The sequence below is a fragment of the Podarcis cretensis genome (genome assembly GCF_951804945.1).
Source record: "Podarcis cretensis genome assembly, chromosome: 5".
In the NCBI taxonomy this organism is placed as follows: domain Eukaryota; kingdom Metazoa; phylum Chordata; class Lepidosauria; order Squamata; family Lacertidae; genus Podarcis; species Podarcis cretensis.
This window is the reverse complement of record NC_137174.1, coordinates 27,719,221-27,743,072: the sequence shown is the minus strand read 5'-3', so window position 1 is coordinate 27,743,072 and position 23,852 is coordinate 27,719,221. Positions and strand designations below refer to the sequence as shown.

At 40.7% G+C, this 23,852-nt stretch overlaps 2 protein-coding genes across 6 annotated transcripts in view; one reads left to right on the top strand and one right to left on the bottom strand.

Annotated features, from left to right (window-relative positions):
* Positions 1-5,818, top strand: part of RTKN2 (rhotekin 2) — a 70,997-nt gene extending 65,179 nt beyond the window's left edge. Inside the window, exon 14 of the transcript XR_013838693.1 lies at positions 4,713-5,818. The gene's annotated coding sequence lies outside the window, so the exon portion shown is untranslated. The remainder of the gene's footprint in view (positions 1-4,712) is intronic.
* Positions 1-23,852, bottom strand: part of ARID5B (AT-rich interaction domain 5B) — a 187,535-nt gene that overhangs the window by 19,659 nt on the left and 144,024 nt on the right. For 4 of the 5 annotated variants that reach the window (XM_079975579.1, XM_079975577.1, XM_079975581.1 and 1 more), the window contains 2 exons: positions 22,031-22,083; positions 13,314-13,411 (listed from right to left, as the gene is read on the bottom strand). In XM_079975579.1, the coding sequence (XP_079831705.1) occupies positions 13,314-13,411; positions 22,031-22,083 (151 nt within the window). The remainder of the gene's footprint in view (positions 1-13,313; positions 13,412-22,030; positions 22,084-23,852) is intronic. The other variant, XM_079975578.1, reaches the window with a different exon arrangement.

Sequence of the window (23,852 nt, the reverse complement as noted above, 5' to 3'; positions counted from 1 at the left end):
CTTCCTCTGAAGCACTTTGAAGAGGCCATTTTCACAAACAAGCTGTGCAGAGCGAAATAGTGGGGGTGGGCAATTCCTTTTCAGAGGTGAAGTTGCATGATTCTATAAAACAGCAGTACAAGCAGGAAAACGAAACCTGCCTGGTAACCATTGCCCTTTCATGAGTCTTTCTACGATAAAAACAAGTTAGTGAAGATCACTACAGTGATGGGGACTCTAAGATGATCAAGAAGAATGGTGATGATTAAGAACAGATCAATAATACTGGCACCTCCATATGTGTGTATGTTCTGTCTAGGACAGTTTTTCGTAAAGGAGGTTTGAAGCGATAGATGTTGGCCTTTCTTTAGCGCTTCATATTAGTTCCAGCTACTGACCTGAAAGTATACCACTATTTTAAAGACATTCTATCTTCACAGTACTGCATGAGCTCAAGGGAAGTGCCATTCCATACTGAATCAGGAAAGTAGTAGAATGCATTCGTAAACCTGCTATTTATAGCTTGCAGCTTGAATCAGGGTAGCACACATTGCAACTGCAAGCCATAACATCAGGTTGATGGGGGTACACACTAACGTGGATACTGAATTACTCATGTTCAGTAGGACATGCTAACAGATGGCACATGATATCTCTCCTAATATGCTTCTAACACGGGGGTGCCAATCAAAGCTAAGCATTTTTCACTCCCCTTGATTTTGGTGGGAATATTTATTGATGCACTTAACTTTTGCACAGAACTTTTGCACAGAAAGTATGCCTCCATCTGCACTATATGTATAAAGCAGTATCATGCCACTTCCCCTAAAGACTCCTGGGTACTGTGGTTTGTTAAGGGTGCTGAGGGCTGTTAGGCCACCTATGCACCTCACAGTGCTACAATTCCCATAGTTCCCTGGGAAAGGGGACTGAGTGTAAAAAAACACTGGGAGCTGTAGCTCTGGGGGGAGAACAGGGGTCTCCTAAACACCCTTAACAGACTACAGTTCCCAGAATTCTTTGGGGGAAGTCATAACTATTTAAAGTGGGATAGCTGTGGTCTAAACCACAGAGCCTAGGGCTTGCCGATCAGAAGGTTGGCGGTTTGAATCCTTGCGATGGGGTGAGCTCCCATTGCTCGGTCCCTGCTCCTGCCCACATAGCAGTTTGAAAGCACGTCAAAGTGCAAGTAGCTCAATAGGTACCGCTCCAGCAGGAAGGTAAATGATGTTTCCGTGTGCTGCTCTGGTTCGCCAGAAGCAGCTTGGTCATACTGGCCACATGACCTGGAAGCTGTACACCGGCTCCCTTGGCCAGTAAAGCAAGATAAGCGCTGCAACCCTAGAGTCGTTCGAGACTGGACCTAATGGCCAGGGGTCCCTTTACTTTTACCTAACACTGCTTTACATGTATAGTGCAGATGAAGCCTATGAGGCATCCATACATGTGTAATTTGATGCATGAAGATCAATCATTATTTTTCAAGTTTGGCTCATCTGCTATTAGCCTTACTTTTGTCGGACTACAGATAAGAGGCCCAGTGTGTGTACGCACACCATGCCTGATCCTGCCGTCCTACCACACATAAAGGGTGTTTATCGAAGGTATGCATGACTAGGACTTTCATACGTAACACGTTTGCATTGTGGCTGCTTAAGCTAGCAAACTGAAGCAAGAAGCTGCGAGCTTTCCTGCTGTGGCTGCAGCAGAGAAGAGGTTGAATACCATATACTGAAGATTGTATTTGCAAAATTTTCCTGCTCAGAACTTCAATATGGCTCCCAAAGCACAACCTAACTTAACATTCTGAAGGTGTGCTATTTGTTTTAAATTCCTTGATTGTGTGCGTATATAAATAAGTTTCTTCATTCACAAGGAGAACTTGTACTGATCTGTAGCTCAAATCAAACACGTACATTACTGGCAAAACCAACCACAGCTTTGCTTTGTTCGCAAACAATGCTACCTCATTCCTTGCAGAAAGCTCTCTTTATTCCTTTAATCGGGGACTTGTACCGAAACCCAGTAGGGAAGGTTGCCAAGTACCTCACATACGACCAAAAAATGGGAAGGCGGCATATATGGAAAGGAAAGTCACTAAAACCTCACCTAACACTGTCCTTGGGCTTCCATAGATCCTGCCTGCATCCAGTTATGATCCGAAGGCTATTTTCAATTTTCCCACAATATTCAGACAAAGAAGCTAACGAGGAAAGCTTATTCTTGAGACTTAAGCTATGTAAACATTAGAGGCTTAAAAAGCAGTGAGGTTGTTTCACCCCTGTAGTGTTTCAGCACATTTTTATCTTGCTGTACAAACCTGTGGGTGGGTGGGGATGTTTTCATCCGAAGGACATTACCTGATGTGTCTCCTCATGCCCGCAACCCCGCAATTCCTATTCCACCAGAGGTGCCACCTTCTGCAGAGGATTGAGGAGGGCCCTCTGGACATTTTGAAGGGGCCTGGCCCCTTCAAAAAAGAGATCAGGGAGCCGCAGTGCCTCGGCCCCCAGGAGCAGGCACCCCTTGTATTCCACGAAGCTTCAAACACAAGCGGCGGGAGAACATTGGAGCACAAACCACCAGAAGGCTCCTCCATTTTAAAACAACACACTTTGTGCCTCTCTTGATAATGGCTTTCAGGTAGTTTTCAAAACTACAAAACAAGTTGTGAACAAGTATTGCAAACACACATAAGACATTTTGACTAGAGAATTAAGAATCTGCTTTAAGGTGCAAACAATGGCATTCTTCTGTCACTAGATACTTTAATTTTAATATTTTTAGTTTAGAGGGGAAGGGGGGGGGAGAGAAACATGCTTTCAGACTTTTCAATAGTTCTTTTGTTAAAGCATCCATTACTCACATAATTGAAAAGATGTTTGTTCAGTGGCATGCTTGAGAGTACAGTTATTTAATCTTAATGATAAAGCCCTGAGGACAGAAATATAAGTAGAAACCCTCTTGTTATTTATCAAAGAAGGAAAAAATGCCAAGGCAAATAATTGATTCTCAAACTCTCGCTTGGTGGAAAACTCACAATGAAACTCACAAATTGCAAAGGTTTTCTTAGAGACAGTTAGAGGCCCTGCTGCCAAAAGTCAGTTCAAGTACTACTACAGGCCTGAGGTGATCAATAATTACTATTTTAGTTAATAAGATTTTAAGTTACATTTGGGTCTGTACAAACGGACCACTATGGGAACGGTGGAGGTTTCCTTCATTTGCAGACTGGTTACTGTCTTCTGACGCAAGATGAGCTGCTGTTTGTATAGTTTTATCAATATGGCGGCATTTGAATGAGGATCAACTGTCCACTTACTCCTCACACCCCCCAAAAATCCCTGAAGCAGTTTTGAAGCTGTTTTTAAATATTTATGTTTGTTTAAAAGGGGACAGATGAATATATAAATGGATAAATATACATATGGCTCTATGAAAAATAAAAAAGGCACGCATGTGGAGAGGAGCAAGACTGGCTGATCTAGCATCTGATTTGCTGGTATGCAAGTATATCATGCAGACTGTGAAACGGGAGAAGCCCATATTGTAAGGGAAGAAAACTGTTGCATCTTCTCCTGTTATATTATGCCTGTTATGTAGTGAGGTTTCACCCTGAGCCAGCAGGGGGATACTGTAGACAGTTTTCACTCAGGTCCACGTCAGTTATTTTAGGCGGGAAACTCTGGGTTGTTGTTGCTACAATGTTGACAGCCGGCTGCCTATAAAAGCAGGCCGGCTGAGCTGTTTGCTGTCAGTTCTATTCCAGCTTACAAAATAAAGAGCGGCTTTGGAGAAATCGCTGTGTCGTCTGCTATGTCAACCCACAACCTAACAATGCCTTTTTCACTCTTATTTAATATATGACCGTCATGTACCACAGATGGCAGTTCTGTTGTACAAAAATGGCTTTATGTCTCTGAACTTTACTTCTGTTTTGTTATTCCCAATGGCCAATACAAATAAATTTAGGCAGCAGTCTTATTCTCATTTGTTTGGGCATAAGTCCTGCCCATCTAGCAGTTCGAAAGCACCCTTAAGTGCAAGTAGATAAATAGGTACCGCTTTATAGCGGGAAGGTAAACGGCGTTTCCGTGTGCTGCGCTGGTGCCGGCTCGCCAGAGCAGCTTGTCACGCTGGCCACGTGACCCGGAAGTGTCTCCGGACAGCGCTGGCTCCCAGCCCCTTAAGTGAGATGGGCGTACAACCCTAGAGTCTGTCAAAACTGGCCCGTACGGGCAGGGGTACCTTTACCTTTTAAGTCCCATTAAACTCAGCGAGGCTTACTTCTGAGCAAATTTACTTCCTAGAAGAAACACAGGAGAGTGGGGGAGAGAATTGCTCTAGCAAAAGAAAAATCTTTTATTTGGTGCTTTCTTGCTTTCTTTTTGGTTAAACAAAAACTAGCTGAAGTTTCCAGTATGGAACAAGACCTGGTTAATTTTTGCCTTGGGATGTTTTCAACAACCTGAACCCCAAACCTCCTATTAATTACAACCTTTAGTGAAGGGAACTAAAACATTTTTTAGATAGATAGTATAATAGGTTGCCCCTCTATTGCCCCTCTGGACAGGATGTTAGTGCTTACAGATGCTCCTGAAATGTACACACTTCTACAAAGTTCTCTCTAAATACTTTAAGCAAAGAAAAGAAAAACAAATAACATTTTGGTTGGACTATTGGACTCTCTTGTGTATGAAATTTCCTCACAGCATATGTATATGTCTTTACAGCTGTTTCAGGAACCTGCTTCCAATGCCTTATTTTGACCTAACTTGGTTTTGTGAGTAAAAATAGATTTCGCTTTTCATATTATCAGGATGGGGATATTGAAATATGAGATGTGTTTTTTCCCCTCATGAAATAATCTTACGGGCACTTCAGCTGGACATTTTTTTGTTCTGTAAAAGCAAGCATTTGAACTGTTCAGATACATTACAAATGACTGATTTAAGACCAAGACAGGATCCATAGTTTTTAAGGAGCATGAAGACCCAGCAGCCGTAAGGCTGCAGAAAGGCCTCTGACTTGTTCTCTAAAGTATCAGGTTACATTTTAAAATATAATAAACCTCTTGCTGTTATGGCTGTGGAATGAGGCCTTTTAAACCAAGGAATCAGTGTAACCAATAAAAAGGACCATCTGTCTGAGAATGCAGGGAGTCTGTAACAATAGCTTTAAGGTGTCAAGTGCCCCATTCATTTCAATAGACTCTAATCCAGATGCCTATGATATTTTAAATGTCAACATTGTTAACTGACATCGCTGCTTATTAGAGAATGTAAGAAAGGAAAATAACCATCCCAATGTGAATGACTATTCCAACTTGTCCCAAAGTGGAAGAAATTTCACAAAGCACTAGAGGAGATGAGAGGAAGAGAATTTTGATAGCATGGAAAGAGATAATATTCAAAGGTACCAGTTTCTCTCTCTTTCTTTCTCTCTCTCTCTCCCCCCTCCCCTTATGGGATGGATGGATGGGCTGCATGAGATGAAAAATACTTTATTGTCCTGTAAAAAAAAAAAAGACTTAGCAGAGCTTATGTTTCCCAAGTTTGGGGGATTGAAGTATAGTGAAGAAACAGGAAAGAAAGGTTGTCTAAATTTAGACAAATAAGATAATGTATTAACCATCAACTAAGGACACCCACCCACACCCAGAAGTCATCTTAAAACTTTACTGTGGAAAAATTGAATGCAGAAAACCAAGAAATTCTCTTATGAAATTATAGGGGAAACCAAGGCTAACCAGGCTCCTTTATGAGTTCGGGTTAGAAAATACATCAGACTGACAGAACCAAGACTTCATGGTCTTTGCTGACATGGACTTTTTTTTTTTAAAGAGAGCTGAAATTGTATTTATTTTTTTTAAAAAAGTGTTGTCTACAAACAAACAAACAATAAAGTTTCAAAAAACACTCCTCAGAATTTGGGTCTGCAAATTATTATTGCTATTAGAATTTGTATACAGCTCTATACTCGCATGTTCTCTGAATATTGTAATGCTTATCAAATATCTGATATTTTTATTTTAAGTCCTATGGTATTTGATTTCTGTATAATACATTTGAGTCTGAGATTTTATTTCAATCTTTCAAATTTGACAGATGGTGTTGGACAGCTTTTGCTAGTTGGGATGCAATGGTATTTAGTATTTGATAACTGGCATGCAATGGTATTTAATATTGGTGTTTCACAGTTGTTATGCAATGGTGTTTGACACTATTTGATAGTTGGCATGCAATGGTATTTAGCATCTGACAGCTTCTGCTGATCAGTTTTCATTTCTGAGGCCTGCCAACTCAAATCAAGAGATGCCAAAGTCGAAAGCACTTGAGTTTTGAGGGGAAAACCATTCAAAATACAAACTGAAATTACAAGGGCAAACGCATGCTTTCAGAATTAGAATGGAAGAACTGGCAAATGTGAATATTTACAAATATTTGGTTCAGTTCTACATTTTTATTTACATCTCAATTACATCATCCATACACACACCTAAACATTTTTCACTGAAAGCAAGCTTCTCGCAAGGTATTCCAGATGGTGGAAGTAAAGACTCCAATGCCATCCATTGACATCCAACTCCTACAATCTACATGCATAGTATACCTAAGCTCTTTTTCTTCCTTCCTACTCACATGGTCACCACAGAGTCTTATATATTATTTCTTAGAGGCCAGTCCCTCTGAGTTCACAATGGGGCTTTTTCTTAAATTATACAACTGCCACCACAATTTACTGAATCAGTGACATACAATTTTGAATTGATTCAGCGAGTTTAGTTATTTAGTTATTGTTTAGGTAAAGGAAAAGGGACCCCTGACTGTTAAGTCCAGTCACGGACGACTCTGGGGTTGCGGTACTCATTTCGCTTTACTGGCCGAGGGAGCCGGTGTTTGTCCGCAGACAGGTCATGTGGCCAGCATGACTAAGCCGCTTCTGGCGAACCAGAGCAGCGCACAGAAACATCATTTACCTTCCAGCCGGAGTGGTACCTATTTATCTACTTTCACTTTGACGTGCTTTCAAACTGCTAGGTGGGCAGGAGCAGGGACCGAGCAACGGGAGCTCACCCCGTCGCGGGGATTTGAACCGCCGACCTTCTGATTGGCAGGCCCTAGGCTCTGTGGTTTAGACCACAGCGCCACCTGTGTCCCTTAGTTATTGTTTAGTTATTGACAGTTTTGGTTATAGAATTAAAATAAAATTGAAATCCCAAGTAAAACAACAGATTAGACATTCATTCTTGACCAAAACTATTAAATCTTTGGCATGACACACTAAATGTTGCTAAAGTATTGGACAGAGGGAGGGGCAACCACAAGTGGTGCAGCATCAGCTTGAGAGCTCAGTTAAATATAGGAAAGACCACCTGAAGCTCAATTCAATATAATTCAAAATCGGTCGTCAGCTGTATTACCTAGGAGGTAGAAGAGTCACAGAGTTTAGCCCTCAGGTTAAAGTTGTAACATCTATGACAGTGTTAGATCTGTTTGTTGCGGCTTTTGTTGGCTTACTTATCTGCAATATGTAAAAATTCTCATTTTGACATGTAAATAAGTGCCCTGTTGCTCTACCTGGATTTTAAATGTATTTGTTTGGGATAAGGAAAACACACATATGCACGAACATTCTGATTCCACAACTGACATTATATTTAAATATTTGGATTAATGAAGTAGTGAACACAACTTGGGCCAATCACTGTCTGACAACCTAACCTACCTCCAGTGGGTCACTGTGAGGATAACATGGAGAAGGAGAGAACCACGTATGCCACTTTGAGCTCCTTGAAGGAAATGGTGGGATATAAATGTAATTCAAAAAATATGTGGAACCATGGAAACATGTGAAGGGAAAGATCTAACAGCCCTCTGGTTCTGCTGCATGCGTGGATTGTTGTGACTTCACACTTCAGCAAGTTCAAATGTGCAACCTATCACTTGCGTGTGATGTACTCCTTGCTTAAATGCTGGCTATTGTACGATGATGCCATGGGTTTTGTACAATAGACGTCACAACATTATGGAGTATATGCCTAGCAGGTTTCAGTTCTGCTGGGAAGTATCCTAACAATTTTGACACGGCTGTCACTGAATATAAAAAATGGTCAGTAACAGACAGAAAGCAGACATTTGGAATTCAAGTAGTCCAAGATACCCTGATTACTAAGACGTCTTAAAAACAACATTTTTATGACTAAAGTTTGACACTGAGACACAAAGTCTGCAATGTCCTATACAAAATGATGTTGTAGAAGAGGTATCTGTCCCTTTAAGGGTGGGTGGGGAACTGACAGGAAATAAAGATCAGAGCAGGGAGCTTCAAATGAGAATATAGCTGTCATAAGGCCCAAATTGAGGGGACGCAGGTGGCGCTGTGGGTTAAAGCCTCAGTGCCTAGGACTTGCCGATCGAAAGGTCGGCGGTTCGAATCCCTGCGGCGGGGTGCGCTCCCGCTGCTCAGTCCCAGCGCCTGCCAACCTAGCAGTTCGAAAGCACCTCCAGGTGCAAGTAGATAAATAGGGACCGCTTACCAGCGGGAAGGTAAACGGCGTTTCCGTGTGCGGCTCTGGCTCGCCAGAGCAGCGATGTCACGCTGGCCACGTGACCCGGAAGTGTCTCCGGACAGCGCTGGCCCCTGGCCTCTTAAGTGAGATGGGCGCACAACCCCAGAGTCTGTCAAGACTGGCCCGTACGGGCAGGGGTACCTTTACCTTTACCTTTAAGGCCCAAATTGCAAGTTACCTTAAACGTGCAGTATGATGTTGCATGCTTCTTTTTTCAGTGTTAAACTGCAACTCTGTGTATGATCAAGAATTAGATTGCAGAGTATGAAGAGAGCGGTTTAACCTGATGAAATTCCTCTCCCATAGCTGATATTTGTCCCAGGAAAGAAGCTATCATTTGCACCAACAGCAGCTTTTAGGGGTTAGGGAGAAGGGTTTCCATTGGGACCACAGTGCAGGGAGAAAGGGTTCAAACCACCCCATGTGCTGCAGCCCTGATCTCTTCTGGCAGTTGCTCTTCAAAGTTGAAAGAAGTGTGCATGGCTAAACTACATTTTTGTTCTCAATGGGAGATAACTCTGTGAGTTTCTCCAACCAGAAATTGAGGGGCGGCAGGCTATTGGGTGTCTGCTGCCAGGAAAATGGCTCAAATGGATTTTGAGTTTCGCCTTTCATACATTTTAACTATCCTAGGATAGGAAAAGAAAGAGAATCTAATATGTGGATGTGCCTATGTTGTAGAGGTGTGTGTGTGTGTGTGTGTGTTTACTAGCTTTCCTTAAACCATTCTTGAGCTTTGGCATCTCTAGTAGTAATCTCAATACTCTCTGTCAGGTGGAGTTACAACTTTTCAGATTTACTTCTCTGGAAGGGAATACACAATCAGTGAAGGGTGTGAGGAGTGGACCTTCCTGAACAGTCAATTTATAGAAGAAGACATAACCTTAATGTGTAGTCCGTTTCCTTTTTAATCACATTTTGTTTAGGAAATGTAATATCACAAACACATCATGATGTGTGTGTGTGTGTGTGTGTGTGTGTGTGTGTTCCCTAACAAAAACCACAACTTCCTGCTCATTTACAGCATCATTCTCTATTTACTCAGGGAAACTAAAATCATCCATTGCGTATTTTGCGCAGGGGTGAAAAACAAACCAACCCCTGACTCACTTTCACTGGCATTGAGTGAAAACTGCATCTCATCTGATATCAATATCCTTAGAACACATTGCAAAGAACACTGTTCTATGAGAAAACTGACAATTTTCAATGATTTCTAAATCCCAGATGACCTAACATAGAAATGCAGGATCCTGACTGTGCACAAATCAGAAATCCAGGTTTGTGTTGCTGCGGTACTAAAGCCAGCCCATACTGTCTTTACTTTATGTGATCAGCCACTGTAATTTACAAGAACTGTAGCCTCCTGATCAAAATAATAACAACTTGCACACTTTGTATGTGTTGAGTCACGTACATAGCAACAGCTCCACAATGGGAAAACATTAATGCTTTTTATATTGGTAATCATCTGTAACATGAGCAATTAAGTACAGTACTAATGGACTATTGCCAAGAGCTGGTACTAATATTAAAAACTGAAAGAGATGAATAGGTTTGCAAGACAAACTGGGCTGACAAGGACATTTTTATGAAGTGCTTGGACTGATTTGATTTAAACCAATCAGAGAGGCAGGTTTAGACCAGCCAGCCCTACAGCGACAATAATGCATTCATGGGCATTATATGATTCCTGCTATGCTTTAAATAAAAACATCCATTGATTCTCGGCTCAAAGCAACCAGCGCTTGCATTATTGCACTCATTAATAAGGCAAAAGGACGCTTAGAATGCATATCCAAAATAACACTTAGTGAACCCACTGGCAACAACACTTTGTTTTAAAAATGAAAATGTTTACTGGAAGTGAGCCACTTGCAATTAAAAAAACCAAATATGTCAATAACGCACTGAAATCATGCTTAGCCCTTCTTTATTTGAAAGGGGGAGCACACACTGATTTTTGAAAGGGGAGCCAACAGAGAGCGCTTTTTCATGTCAGGCCATCTTCCCTGTCACTGTCATTTTCTACTAGTAGCAGCTCTTCAGCATCTCAGGCTGATCCCTTCCTAGTCCTGACACCTGAGATCATAGAATCATAGAATAGTAGAGTTGGAAGGGGTCATGGCGATCATCTAGTCCAGCCCCCTTTAATGCAGGAATCTTTCACTGAGCATGGGGCTCAAACCCACAACCCTGAGGATAAGGGTCTCATGCTCTACCAACTGAGATATCCTTCTATCCATTTGTTAAAAACAGCGTGGATTACACGTGAGATATGGAGGGTGCAAAGCATGCTTGAGCCACAGTACTGTTCCCATCTAGCCCAAATTGTTACTAACGGATAAATCAAACCTGCAGAAAACTGTGTCAACTGCAACTCAACTGCTAATACAGTTTTTAGGTGCCAGTCAACTTCTGCCAATTTTGTTTGTTTACAACTGCTTTCACTGAAAAAGAAGAGTTCTGCAACCTAGACAAATGGATCCAATGGCCTTTCTTTCTAATAGTTTATTCAAAACATTTTGCAAAATGCCATCTAATGTTGCTAGGCAAGGCCTCCCAATTTCTTTCCAAATTTCCTATTACATTTTAAATCCGGTCTCATCTACAAAGTAGGCCTTATGCTGCTTAACTGAAGTGTGAAAACTGCAGCTAACTTAGCTACCACTTTAGGAAAACCTGCCTGAAATGCAAACTTCTGTTGATGGGGGTGGGGGTGGGGAGCAGAAACCAAGAGACATCAAGAAGCCAGAAAACGTTCACCTGTAAAGTTAATATTCCTGTCTGAGAAAGGTAGGGTCCAATTCACAGAAGCAACAGCACCAACAAGCCCATTTCTTTGTTCCCAGTTCTCACACAGCAAGAGAACGGAAGCATGAGTAACAAGAACAGAAGTGCCAAAGTCTGGGAGAAAGAATTCTAGGCGTGGCCAGACATCCTTTGCCCCACAAACGCATCCTGGCATGATCAGGGGAAATTCATGCTCCACTCATTATCTATTGCGGGGTGAGAGGGTATTTGGACCAATCAACCCTTCCTCTGCCCGCTACACCAGCCACTGATTTGCAATGAGTATCAAAGATTGCATTAAAACCACAAAGTGTGTTTCCATGGCCACTTTTTTTCTTCTTCCAGAAAAAGCAATCAAGGCCACAATCTGGAACGGGGCCAAACATCAGGGTGACATCGACACCTTGGCTACTATTTGCCTCTCCGCGTAGCTGCTTTTTCTCAAAAACTAGGTGGCCAATGAAGCATGCTTTTTTTAAAAAAAATGTGCTTAACATAACTTGTCGATTGATCCTGAAATGGAGACTACTGTACACTCAAATGTCCCTCACAGCAGTCACCTTCCATGTGGGCACTAACACTGCCTCTCCTGTATAGGGAGATTGCTAAAGGCGGTTTGTATGCAATTGAGTTATAGCCAAATTTTAATTAATGCACTTAAATTAGTCGAGTCCATTGATTTCAATGGGTCTACCCTTGAGTATGACTTAGTTGGATACCACACTATGTTCTTTTTCTCCCAAGCCATGTTCTTTGCCTCCCAAGCGAGGCAAAATCCCACGGAAATCAAGGTGACAAGGAACCAGCTAACCTCCACTGGATTTAATGGGACTTGCCTAAACTAAAATTCTCTAAACTGTGCTCACTGGCTATGATCCAAAGAGTCTGTTTACTTTGACTCATATTATTCAGTGGGATCAACTGAGAACGGCCAACTCTTAATGTGGACTGTCCATAATTTGTACAGTTCCATCCAAGCTCCCACGCTAGAAGACATTTACTTACCTACCTGTAAGACTAATCAGATTTTCACTCTGGAATTTAAAGTGAACAATAGTCCTATACAGAATATGGCTGGCACCTCACTTCTTTCAGTCTGGCTAGCAGTTAACACTTTAGAAAAGACACGTATGTTCAACGTATGTCAAAAAAGCATTGCAATGCTGTAAGATGGTGATAAACAAACACTCTCTTGGCCCCTACAGGAAACTAGTTAGTGATCTGGAGCATGAGATCATATTGCTCATTTCAGAGCTTGAAAGCACACATATTTTATTAATGGCCGTATTTTCTCAAAATTCTTTTAAGGAAGCATCACAACCGTATCATGTTATCCGATGTACGCTGGATACCCAACCTTTGGAAACTATTATTAACTCAGAAAGGGTACAAAATCAATGTTTATAAAACAGCAACTCTGCTGCACTTTAGAAAGATAAATGGTTGTCAGCTGCAAGAAGAAAGGAGAGAAGAAAACATTAAAGGAATATGGAAGAAATGTTTTTTCCCCCGTGACTTATAATGGGAACATCCCACTAATCTGAAGACAGCCATACATTGCTTTATTTGCATTTATCTGCAGAGTGGTTTTTAAAAGACAAAAAAACAAACAACAACAAAACCCAGCCAAAGCAGATAAGATATGATCATTTTGTCCATCATCAAACTATCATCTGTTTTGCTCATCAGTTACAGCTTCTATATTATAGAAGCTTTGGTAAAACAAGGTATGAAGAAGAAAGGAATCAGATCCCCCGATTTATTTGCTTTGCAATCGGAGACACACACTGGTTTAAATTACAGCATATTACAGGACTAAACTGGTGATGGAATATTTGCTGTGCCTTTTGTAAGAGGCCTTCTTGCCTCTCCCCCCTCTCTGTCCCCATTTCTTTACAAAAGGCTTTGAAGTCCCTTCAAATTAATTTTTCTCCTTTATTAAACAAGCATTTCATATTTGTTATCTTACCTTTCATAATGTCTACGAGTACACGTGGCTGCACTTGTGCTCCCAGGGTTACCACCTAATTCATCATAAATATGTTTCCATTGTCGGCGGGCTGTTATCTGTAAAAGTGGCAATGGAAAATTTAATCTTGCATCTTTACAGATATTTGTGTGTGTGCAGCGTTTGAATTCACAGCAACAAATGTATATGTGAGACATTTAGAACACCATGTACTACAAGCACTGTTAAATCCCCTCTAGAACGGATTGAATATGTATCTATGGCTCTTTTAAAAGCAAAAGAGAGAGAGACATTTTTCACATTTGCTTCACATAAACCTTTTTTTTTTTTTTTTTGGTACAATTGGGTTTTACTGCTGTCTCATTATCAAGCAATTTTGCTATTTTGTGTGTACCATTTCTTGAAAAGGAACTTCAATCAATTGAGGGCCATTAAGCATCAAAATGTATGCAGACAAATCCCTTGGTAAATTATGAAAATGAATCTCAAACTAAGCACAAATAATGATTACATAGTTATTTTAACTGAGTTAGTGAAAATGAATCCATTGCAAACCCTTAATCCATCACAGGCTCCCCTAAATCCACATAGACTCACAGCCTGTAACTCTATATGTTACAAGCTGTTTATTTTCATCCGTCTGCATCAGTAAAATATATAGTTCAAATGGTAGTGAAATCTAAACACTATCCAATGTTAATATCTGAGTTATTTGGCTAAATGGAAGAAAATAAACATCTTATAAAGTATTAACTTGCAAGCTATGTTTTTTTGGTGTGGGGGGGAAGTTGCACAGAAAAATGGGGCCAAAAGAATAATAGATACAAGAGCTGGCAAAATAATTGTTCTGAATTCCACTTCATTATTTTCTATAGTCTTAACAGGAAGAAAAACAGGAACCTGAGAGGCAAAGCATGGTAATAGTCAACCTTTTTCTGCATGCAATTTAAAAAGTGGGGGCATGTTGTGGGAAATTGCTTAGGAAAGATTTTTAAAAAATAAATTCTGAGTGAATTTTGTCATTTTTGTGGAATGCTGTGGTGCTTAATAGAGAGTCCCACAGAATTCTTTACAGTTACCCACAGTGCTGCTGATGAAGTTCACTAAGGAGCCAAAGGCAGCAATCAAAAGAAAACAAATAGCAAAACTTGCAATCTGGGGGCCTGTAATTTTAATCTTAAAAAGAGCAGATGAGTGGAGCAGTTAAATATTATAGGGTAAATGATGCTTTTCCTGCTCTGCATAAAGATAAAACACTTCCTTTTCAGAAACCCAGCTTCAAAAGCAAAAGACATGTTATTTGGTAATGTTATAATTTCAGAGAAACATCCTTGAAGCTTATCTTTGTTTTGTTCTCATTAGACATAACCACCGCCTACTTCTAGATGCCGATTAAATCAAAAATGCCTATTTGTTCATCAGTGGTATGAAATAACCTAAAACCTTGATAAAACTGTCTTCTGTGTGGGGAAATTAAATATTCAGTTACAACTTATTTGCAAAGTTGTTTTGGGTTTTTTTTTCAACTTAAAGGAGCAACTGCATGACTGTAGAAATGGCATGTACACACACCCGGATCCCATGCTCCTCCCTCCACACGCTGTGGGGATGTTATGCGCAAATAAACAAGGTCTCCTGGCACACAATATCCCACCAGATCTAGAGTGCATGGGGCACAACTGGCAAATCCAGGACTCCCATATGGAGAGGTGCACACAAGATGGCTGATCTACAAACCCATTTATGCACACACCACAGACAGAAATGGGCACAGTGGCGCAACAGGGCAGATTAGCCAAGACGCAGGCATGGAACAAGAACATTGTGTTTTGATTATCCCTGGAGGTTGAAACTGCTCTTGCGGTAGGTACAAGAGAGTGTTCATTCAAGCCCACTATGGCTCAGAGAAATGAAGTGACAAGGAAGTCAGTATCAACCCGTCTTGGATTCTGTGCCAAGTGTGACTAGTTTTGAAGATCAAGGTGGGAAACGGCTGTTTGGTTGGTCTCATTGCACTTATTTAGTTAAAAGTGAATAACCTGAATGTAAATGCACACTTTTAACAGAATGGATGCTCCTCTCCCCCATCTGTTAGCATTACAGTTTAAGGTGTGGAAATGTTTAATAGAACACTTCTCTCTTTTTTTACTAATTCAGATTCAGTTTCTCTTGGCAGTCATGCCTTCTCTGAAATCAATAGGCCAGCACCACTTATTTACCATAGTGATTATGCTAAGTTATGCTGACGTGGTGATGAAAGACCCAGTTCCTGGAAGTCTCGACACCATGCCTTATTTAAATTTTTTAAAAATAAGGCCTAAAGCCTGATGTCATAATCTTCTTAAAGGATATGAACGAAGCAAACTTTTTTTCTGGAAAGTTCAAAAATCCCTGCCACCATTATATTTAGGACATGATTGCTCACAAATCAACACTAGACTTTTCTTCCATTAGCATCCTTTTATCCAAGTCCCCCCCCCCCCATTTTTCCTTTGTGCTAGTGCGATATGGGGAGCAGACATACCGTCAGGATCCCTACCGCTGCCCCCTGCTGCTCTCCGACTATTCTGTATTCCACTCCAAACTAACACAGTGCAACTCTACAAGTCAAATTCAGCCCACTAGCCAAGTAGAGCATCACACCAGGGGCTCAGTGAGCTTACTGCTTTGCCACTTGTCTGGAATTGCAAAAACATGGACTGTCTCAAACACCTAGCAGGCCAAGCTACTAATACTTGACAAGCTCCATTTGGTTTAATGGGCCACAAGTTGTGCTCAGCTGTTCTATACAAATTTCACTTTCATACTGGAAAATGCAGTATGCTTCCAACTGTTGTTTAAAGTTTGGACAACTTATTGCTAGATAAAAGTGTCATTTTCCTTCTATCGTAAAAGGCTTCTTCAGTGCAATCTTTGCTCGAAGCTGCAATGGAAATGCCAAGCTCATAGTCTGTCTTCCCATATTAATACAGACAGTAACCCATTCATTGCAATGTTATTGTAATGTTTCCCAGTTTCCACTGCAACTATCACCAAAGAACAGTGAACTTTAACTAGGTCAGCCATGGCCAAACTTGGCCCTCCCAATGTTTTGGGACTACAGTTCCTATCATCCTTGACCACTGGTCCTGCTAGCTAGGGATGATGTGAGTTGTAGTCCCAAAACATCTGGAGGTCCAAGTTTGGCCATGCCTGATCTAAGTGATCAATTTTCTTCCCATGGTTAAATTTAAGTAATTAAAGTGTGCCTTCTGGGAACCTGGTCTTAAAAGACTATAAAGAGAACACCACCTGTAATGTTCCTTTTTGATATTTGATTCAAGACAATCTGTTCTAATTCATGTGTGTCCCTCTGTTTCTGCTTAAAGGTGCAACAATATTTGCAACAATATTTGCAACAATATTTGCACAATATTGTAGCAATGGAAGGGACCCCAAGGGTCAACCCCCTGCTGTGCAGCAATCTCAACAAAGCATCCATGACAGTTGGCCATCCAACCTCTGCCTCCACGGAAGGAGAGTCCACCACCTCTCATGGGAGTCTGTTCCACTGCTGAACATCTCTTACTATTTGTTATTTAAAGATTTGTTCTGAGGCTGTAGCTCTCAATCATAACAGCTGAGACTTGCTTAAAACTGCCAGTCTCTCCACAGAAAAAGGAATATGACAGAATAGAATGGGTTCAAAGCCTACTATAATTTAAATTTCCCCCAAAGAGCAATCCGGGCAAGTTTGAAACAGGTGGGAATTTACTGTTTTAAAGAATCACCTGAGTCTTTGGATTATTATTATTACCTCTGCATTTTCTCAGATTTATTGGGATGGATCTAATTAAAATCGGGAAACGTTATAGCCCATTAGAGCTACCCTGCTCTGCAAGGGAGGCTCCACTACTTTCATCTTTAAGAAGAAACTTATATGGATGGTTATGGCAGAAGATTAAAACAGAAAAGGGGCAACTCTGAAAGAGAGAGATACTAAGATGGCATAAGTGGGCCCTGCAACAAAATACTGCAACCTGTAGTTTTACTCTTCAGGGATCCAGCCATTTCATTCATAGCTCAGATGGCGGAGCATGAGACTTTTAATCCTAGGGTTGTGAGTTTAAGCCCCACCTTAGGCAAAAAAAAAAAAAAAAAATGCATTGCAGGGGTTTGGACTAGGTGACCTGCATAGTCCCTTCCAACTCTACAGTCCTATGATTCTATGATTCATTCCACCCCACTCCCCAAAGCAAATCAGCATTCCATGCCAACTTAGCACAGTCAGCCACCATTGAGCTGTTTGGCGTCTCCTCACCTCCATTTGGGTGTGGGATGGATACGCTACTGTCCAATTCCAGCTACATGAAAATCTCTCTCTCAGTTTAAACTTGCTATGAACTGGACCAGTTCTGATCTGACTGTACTGTAACATTTTGACAGTAGGGGAATATTTCAATGAGCACACCTTCATTGAAGCTTATTGCTTTTATTCTTATGCTCCTGGTCAACTTCCTCACCACTACCCATGACTCTTATCAGGTGACGCCATAACGATAGGCCTAATCAAGACAGTGAAAGCTGTAGCCACATAAGAGCATCTCCAAGACATCCATAGCTAAATGGATTCTCCATGACCAGTTGCATTATGGACACCTGGCTTGATCAACTAGGGCAATTCTTATGTACACACTGCACCTCAAAACTCTGTACAAGTAAATCTGACGAACTGCAGGTGTAGCCTGATACCCCACTGAAGAGCAAGCATCTGTTGAGTCAAAAAGCAGACCCAAGCTAATGGTATGCAATTAAGATGGTTCAATGGGGTGGTTTCTGAAACAGAGAACACCTCCACGGCCAATGCAAATTCAAAAACGAATCTTGGGGGCAATCAGAATATTGTTGGAAATAGCGTCAGTATAGATATCATTTGATTTAAAATGATGAATGATGCCCAGGAGCCTGATTCTGAATCTAGTGTAAAGGCTTTGGGGGAGAGATGCCTCCAGTGTGACAGTATTACTTCCAAAACACTGATTTCATGTTAACTCTGAAGGAAATAAGGCATTTACTCTGAGTCATCAGGAAAAACCGCTTTTCTCTATTGTTTGTATTTTACATCTGTCTCCAGCCTGTGGCACATCCATTCAATGGAAAATGAGCTCACATGTTCAAGTTAAGAGATAACCAATGTTTAGTTGGCAATAGCCAACCTGAGCTGGACTTATCAGCCCCCATCTTGACTCCCACAGCTGGACAACTGCCTGAGGCAATAAATCAGACATCATGGACCACTGTCATCTACAAACATTTGGCAGTCCCCGTTTCAGACATTTAGGTTATCATGCACAACTATAATTCCCAAAAGGATAACACTATCTAAATTCAACTAGAATTCTTAAGCAGCTCATGCTGGCATATGTTGTTCTGAATTCAGAACTCCACAATAATTTTGTAACATACAGAAGGCCTCAGGAAAAGCAACAACACCAAAAGATTTTTGACCCTTACGCCTAAACAGCAAACAGAAAGGAGTACACCGTATTTTTCGCTCTATAGGACGCACCCGACCTTAGGACGCACCTTGTTTTAGAGGGGGAGAACAAGAAAAAAATAAATTCTCCCCCTCTCTGCTCAGCGCCTCTTCAGCAAAGCAGCAGGAGAAACGGAGCCCCTTCAATTTCTCCTCCTGCTTAGCTGAAGGGTCGCTGCACCTTAGCTGAAGGGGCACCTATCCTTCAGCGAAAGGAACCCAAAGCCTCCGGAGCGCAGCGGGAGCTTCTGCTGCGCTCCGGAGGTTTCCGGCGGCTATCTTTGAAGCCTGGAGAGCGAGAGGGGTCAGTGCGCACCAGCGAAAGCAATGCGAAGCCTCCGGAGCGCGGCGGGAGCGCTCCCACTGCACTTCGGAGGCTTTGCGTTGCTATTGCTGAAGCCAAGGAGCCTGCATTTGCTCCATAAGATGCACACACATTGCCCCTTAATTTTTGGAGGGGGAAATGTGCGTCTTATACAGTGAAAAATACGGTATATCAAACAAACAAACAAACAAATGTGGGGTGTGAATTAGGAGTATATGAGTACCAATGCAAATCTGCCACTTGGATCTCTATCAGGTGCATGCTGAAGTGTATCCAACACTTCTTATCTGAATTATGCTGGAAACTAACGGGCTGCACATGCACTAGATCTTCATAGGCACCCTTTCAAACTAGGAACCCCTTCTGCCACACTAAAAAGCTGTTGCTGACAGCAGGAGTGCCGCAAAACAGAAGGGGAAATATGGGCATCAGAATCTTGTTCAATCTGTGTATATGCAGGAGTGGTGCTAGTATCAGCACCCTGTATCCTCTGCCTCATCATTCCTGCTCAGATCAGGGAAGCTTTCTCGTGTGCCTGCTTTAGTTGAATTGTTTGCAGCAGAACATGAACTGCTTGCTGGCTGGGCAGACAGCCCCTTAAGCTTAGTTTGGTCAAAGTGATGAAAGCTTAAATCAGTACTGCTAAATCCTGCCCATTATGAAATCTCAATTTGTAAGTTTCACTCTACTGGAAAGAAGAATGGCTCAAAGGTTGTAATATGGTGTGAAAAATACAATGAATGTGGCATTTAAAGGAGAAAACTATAGTTTTACATTGGATAAGAATGATGGAGGTTAACAAGTTATATATATCTGGGAAGAGGGTTTATACAAATATTTTTAGCTGCTTTAATAGACTAAGGCAGAAATCCTTTCAGGGAGAAAGTTGCGTTGAACACATTACATAAGATGGCACCCCAAATGGTCAGATTGTTAGAAATAACTTCAAAGGCTATCTTGACTTCTCTTTGTCACTACTCCATATTTTATCTTACTTTGCTGCTGTTTTTTGTGTGTAAACTACCCACTTATTTGAATATAAAATCTGGAACAATGTAAGGGCCAAGATTTAAGGCGTGTCATTAACTTGATGGCTCCAACTTAACAGACTTGCCTAATTTCACTTTCTAATAGCATTTGCCCAGAAGTGTTGGAGAAAAGCAAATAAAATTTCCTTCTTATGATCTTCTAGCTAATGCATATGTTACTTTAAACCACAAGAGAGCACTGCTTCTCTAGCAATCTAGCCAGCACTTGTTTGTAACTGTCTTGTCTAAGTTAACTCCAACCCTAAAAGCTGAGCCATTTTTCTCTCTCCCAACTTGTTGAGAAAATATGTCTTCTATTCTCTCTCATCTCTACTGTAAATAGTTCCTGCATGAATAAAGCCTTTGAACACCAAAAACTGTAGCAGAAGCGGAACTTTCCAAAGGTTAGCACATTGGAATCATATACATCCTTACTTCAAAGCAAAACTCAAAGAATACTTTTAATGCTTGTATTATCAGCTGATTGGCAAGACTTTTTTTAGCCTTCCTTAGTGCTTAAATAAGAAGTTCTGCTTTAATTTTATTATTGTTGTTTTAGTATATTTAGTTTTTGATGTTTTCTGTACATTGCTCAGAGAACAACAGCTATTTGGTGTACCCAATGTAGTGAATAAATTTAAATAAATTAGAGTTGGGTTAGCTCCCAAGTAAACAAGCACAGAATCAGGCACTCAGATTAGATGCAAACCAAAGAAAGTCAACTAAAGCTAACAATACCTGTATGTGATTACTATTTCACAACCACAGATATGTTAGCTAACTGCACAGGCATTAAAATGACACAACAGGCTTTGTTCTATGGGACAAATACCAGAGTGATTACATTTCAGCTTAAATTAATTTCAGCTTTTGTGTTCTCTGTTACTTCATTATGGAATAGATGCAGCCCAGATTTATACTCGGTGAACAAAGCAAAACAAATAAATATAGCTAGCTAGCTAGCTATTTAAATATGTTTTTTGCATTCAACTGTGGCAGGAAATGCACAACCTAATCTGAGCATTTTGGGCTGGGGAAATATTCCCAATGACGATCGTCTTATGTCAAATGGGCTTTATTGCAGATGCCATCTTTATATGCCATATTAAAGCAGCTCTTTCTTCTCATTTCAAGATCTTAATCGCAGTTTGTTGCTCCAACGTTTTATTGGTTTGGAATACATGCTGTAAAATCCACAACCATCAAATTTCCCTGTGAGCTAAAAATAAAGTGGCCATGTCAGATATGGTTAGTTGATAAAAAGTGTCAGAGTATTCCGCTTCCCTCCCCCCTTGCCTTTATACTTTGGATAACTTCCTGTTTATGTGGCACTGACCCTTGTCTAATAAAGATCTTTTACTATTCACAGTAAAGAAAGATACTGCACCAAGCTATTCCTTAATGGACAACGCTGATTACTTTTGAAAGCATTTAATACATTTCCCATATTCCAACATGAACAGATGTCAGGGACTATGCCAAGTGAAATTTCATTTTATGTAATCTTGGCTTGTTGTACAAGAATAGCCCTTTCTCAACATGGGAAAAAATTACAGACCCAACCAATTTCCTTGACAGGGAAGAGTTACACATGTTTTCCACTCAAGAAGTGTTTTTTTTCTTCTTCAACAAGTTTACAGTTTTGCCAAACCTGGAACTAATTGGGGCTTTTTCTAAAAAAGGACCCAATAACCCCACTGTGTGTGTGTGTGTGTGTGTACACTACATTGTTATTTCCTGTGTGTGTGTGTGTGTGTGTGTGTGTGTGTGTGAAAAAGAAACACCACCCCAAACAGGGGAAAGCTAGATTACACATTTTTCCCCCCATTTAAGTTACTTAAACACTTACTGTTTCATATCCTCCCAGTTTTTGAGCAGCTTGAAACATAGTCCAAAGGTTAACTGTTAGAGGGACAATAAGTATTTAGATAAGCATTGCATTAACCAACTTTTTTCAAAGAAATGCAAATCAAACAGTTTTTCTTTCACAGTGAAGCAAGAAGATAACAATCACATCTACGCACACAAAAAGGTTTTTTTTTGGGGGGGGAGAAACACAAACAATCTGCAAATGACATTTACATAATTCAAAGAGTAAACATTGGCTTTGCACATATACCATTCCTTTCTTAAAATCACAAGGGAAAACATTTCTCTGAGATACAGTTACAGATATAAAAGAATTTTTTTTTTTACTGAGCTTAAATTCACTTCCAGGATATAAAACAAACAGCATAAAAAACAAAACACACGAAATAAGCTTTGCATTATATGTTCCTATATAAAACTAACATAGTTATTAGAAAGAGCATTATTTTTTAAATGTCATTTAGTTAATGTAGCAGGAAACTGGAGTGCATACACAAAGCAGTCCTTGATTAAACAAGTATTTACTGCCACTCAGATAAGAGACCTTGGCTGGGATCCAGAGATCCTCTTCCACATGAGGAAACAAGCTTCTACAAGTGGAGCAGCTCATTTCGTCATGAATGTAGCCTGCAGGGTGAGGAATATCAAGATGCACCCAGAGCGACCGTATCTCCCATACAACTGCACTCCAGCTTTCTCAGAGTCTAATCCATCTCAAGAGGTCTTGGTGCACATCTCACAGATCATGCACTGTCTTACATGGACCTCCCAAAAGTGTTAGCACTCCCCAATAGCCAGGCATGTTCCTTGCAAAGTCATGCTGCCCCTGCACTCGTCTATGAAACTCTTGAAAGTAGGGGAAGCCCTATGGGGAACTTCCACTGGTGGGAACATTTATAGTCCCATGGTCCAGATCCCAGGCATGGGTGTCTTGTACATACCATCTGCCACCAGGAGTGCGTTGCCTGTTTTCTGCTATCATCCCTATTTTGCAACTAGCATAAAATGCACAGCTGTCTCTGCACTGGTTGTTTCAAACCATCCCTGCTGTTGCTTGATGCTGAACTAAGTCTCTAATGGATCAAATTTGACTGACATGGTTAGATGGGATGGTTTGCAGAATTTTGTTTTACACTGGCACAAACAGCCTCAAGCATCCAAAATACCGATGCTTGTGGACATTTCAGAATGCCTAGCTAAAGCTTGGTCCACTACAGAGCTGACAAAAATGAATATCTTTAACACTGGAGCTAAGGAAGGATGCAAATTCCATCATTCCATATGAAGTGGATGCCATTTGTTGGCTATTGAACTCATGTCAAAGAGCTTAGCTAGAGAGATAGACATAAATAAATATATTTTGATGTGATTATACCTCCCTATATGATTATGACTTATTTTTAAATTGTCCGTATATCTGCACTTTAATCCAATTGTTTCTTTTAATAAAGGTTTCCTTTTAAGTTTAAAGGGTTTGGGGCCAAACACTTTTAGAATCCTCTGTAATGAGAGAACTACGGAATGCAGTAAAATAGGTTTGACTGCATTTTTTTTTTGCTCCCTTTACCCCATCAAAGAGCTTCTCATAATGGTGCTGTATGAATTGCCTCCAAAATATTACATAAATTATGGGTGTTCCCCAGGGAGTAGTACTCATTATTGAACCACACAGCACAGCAAAGAACATTCACTGTACTTATTCAGCAACAGAGGAATTATATTATTTAAACTGATTCTTCCTACTCATGTGTTTACTCATGTGTTTACACATGTCAAGGTAGACAAACACAGCGAGTACTCCT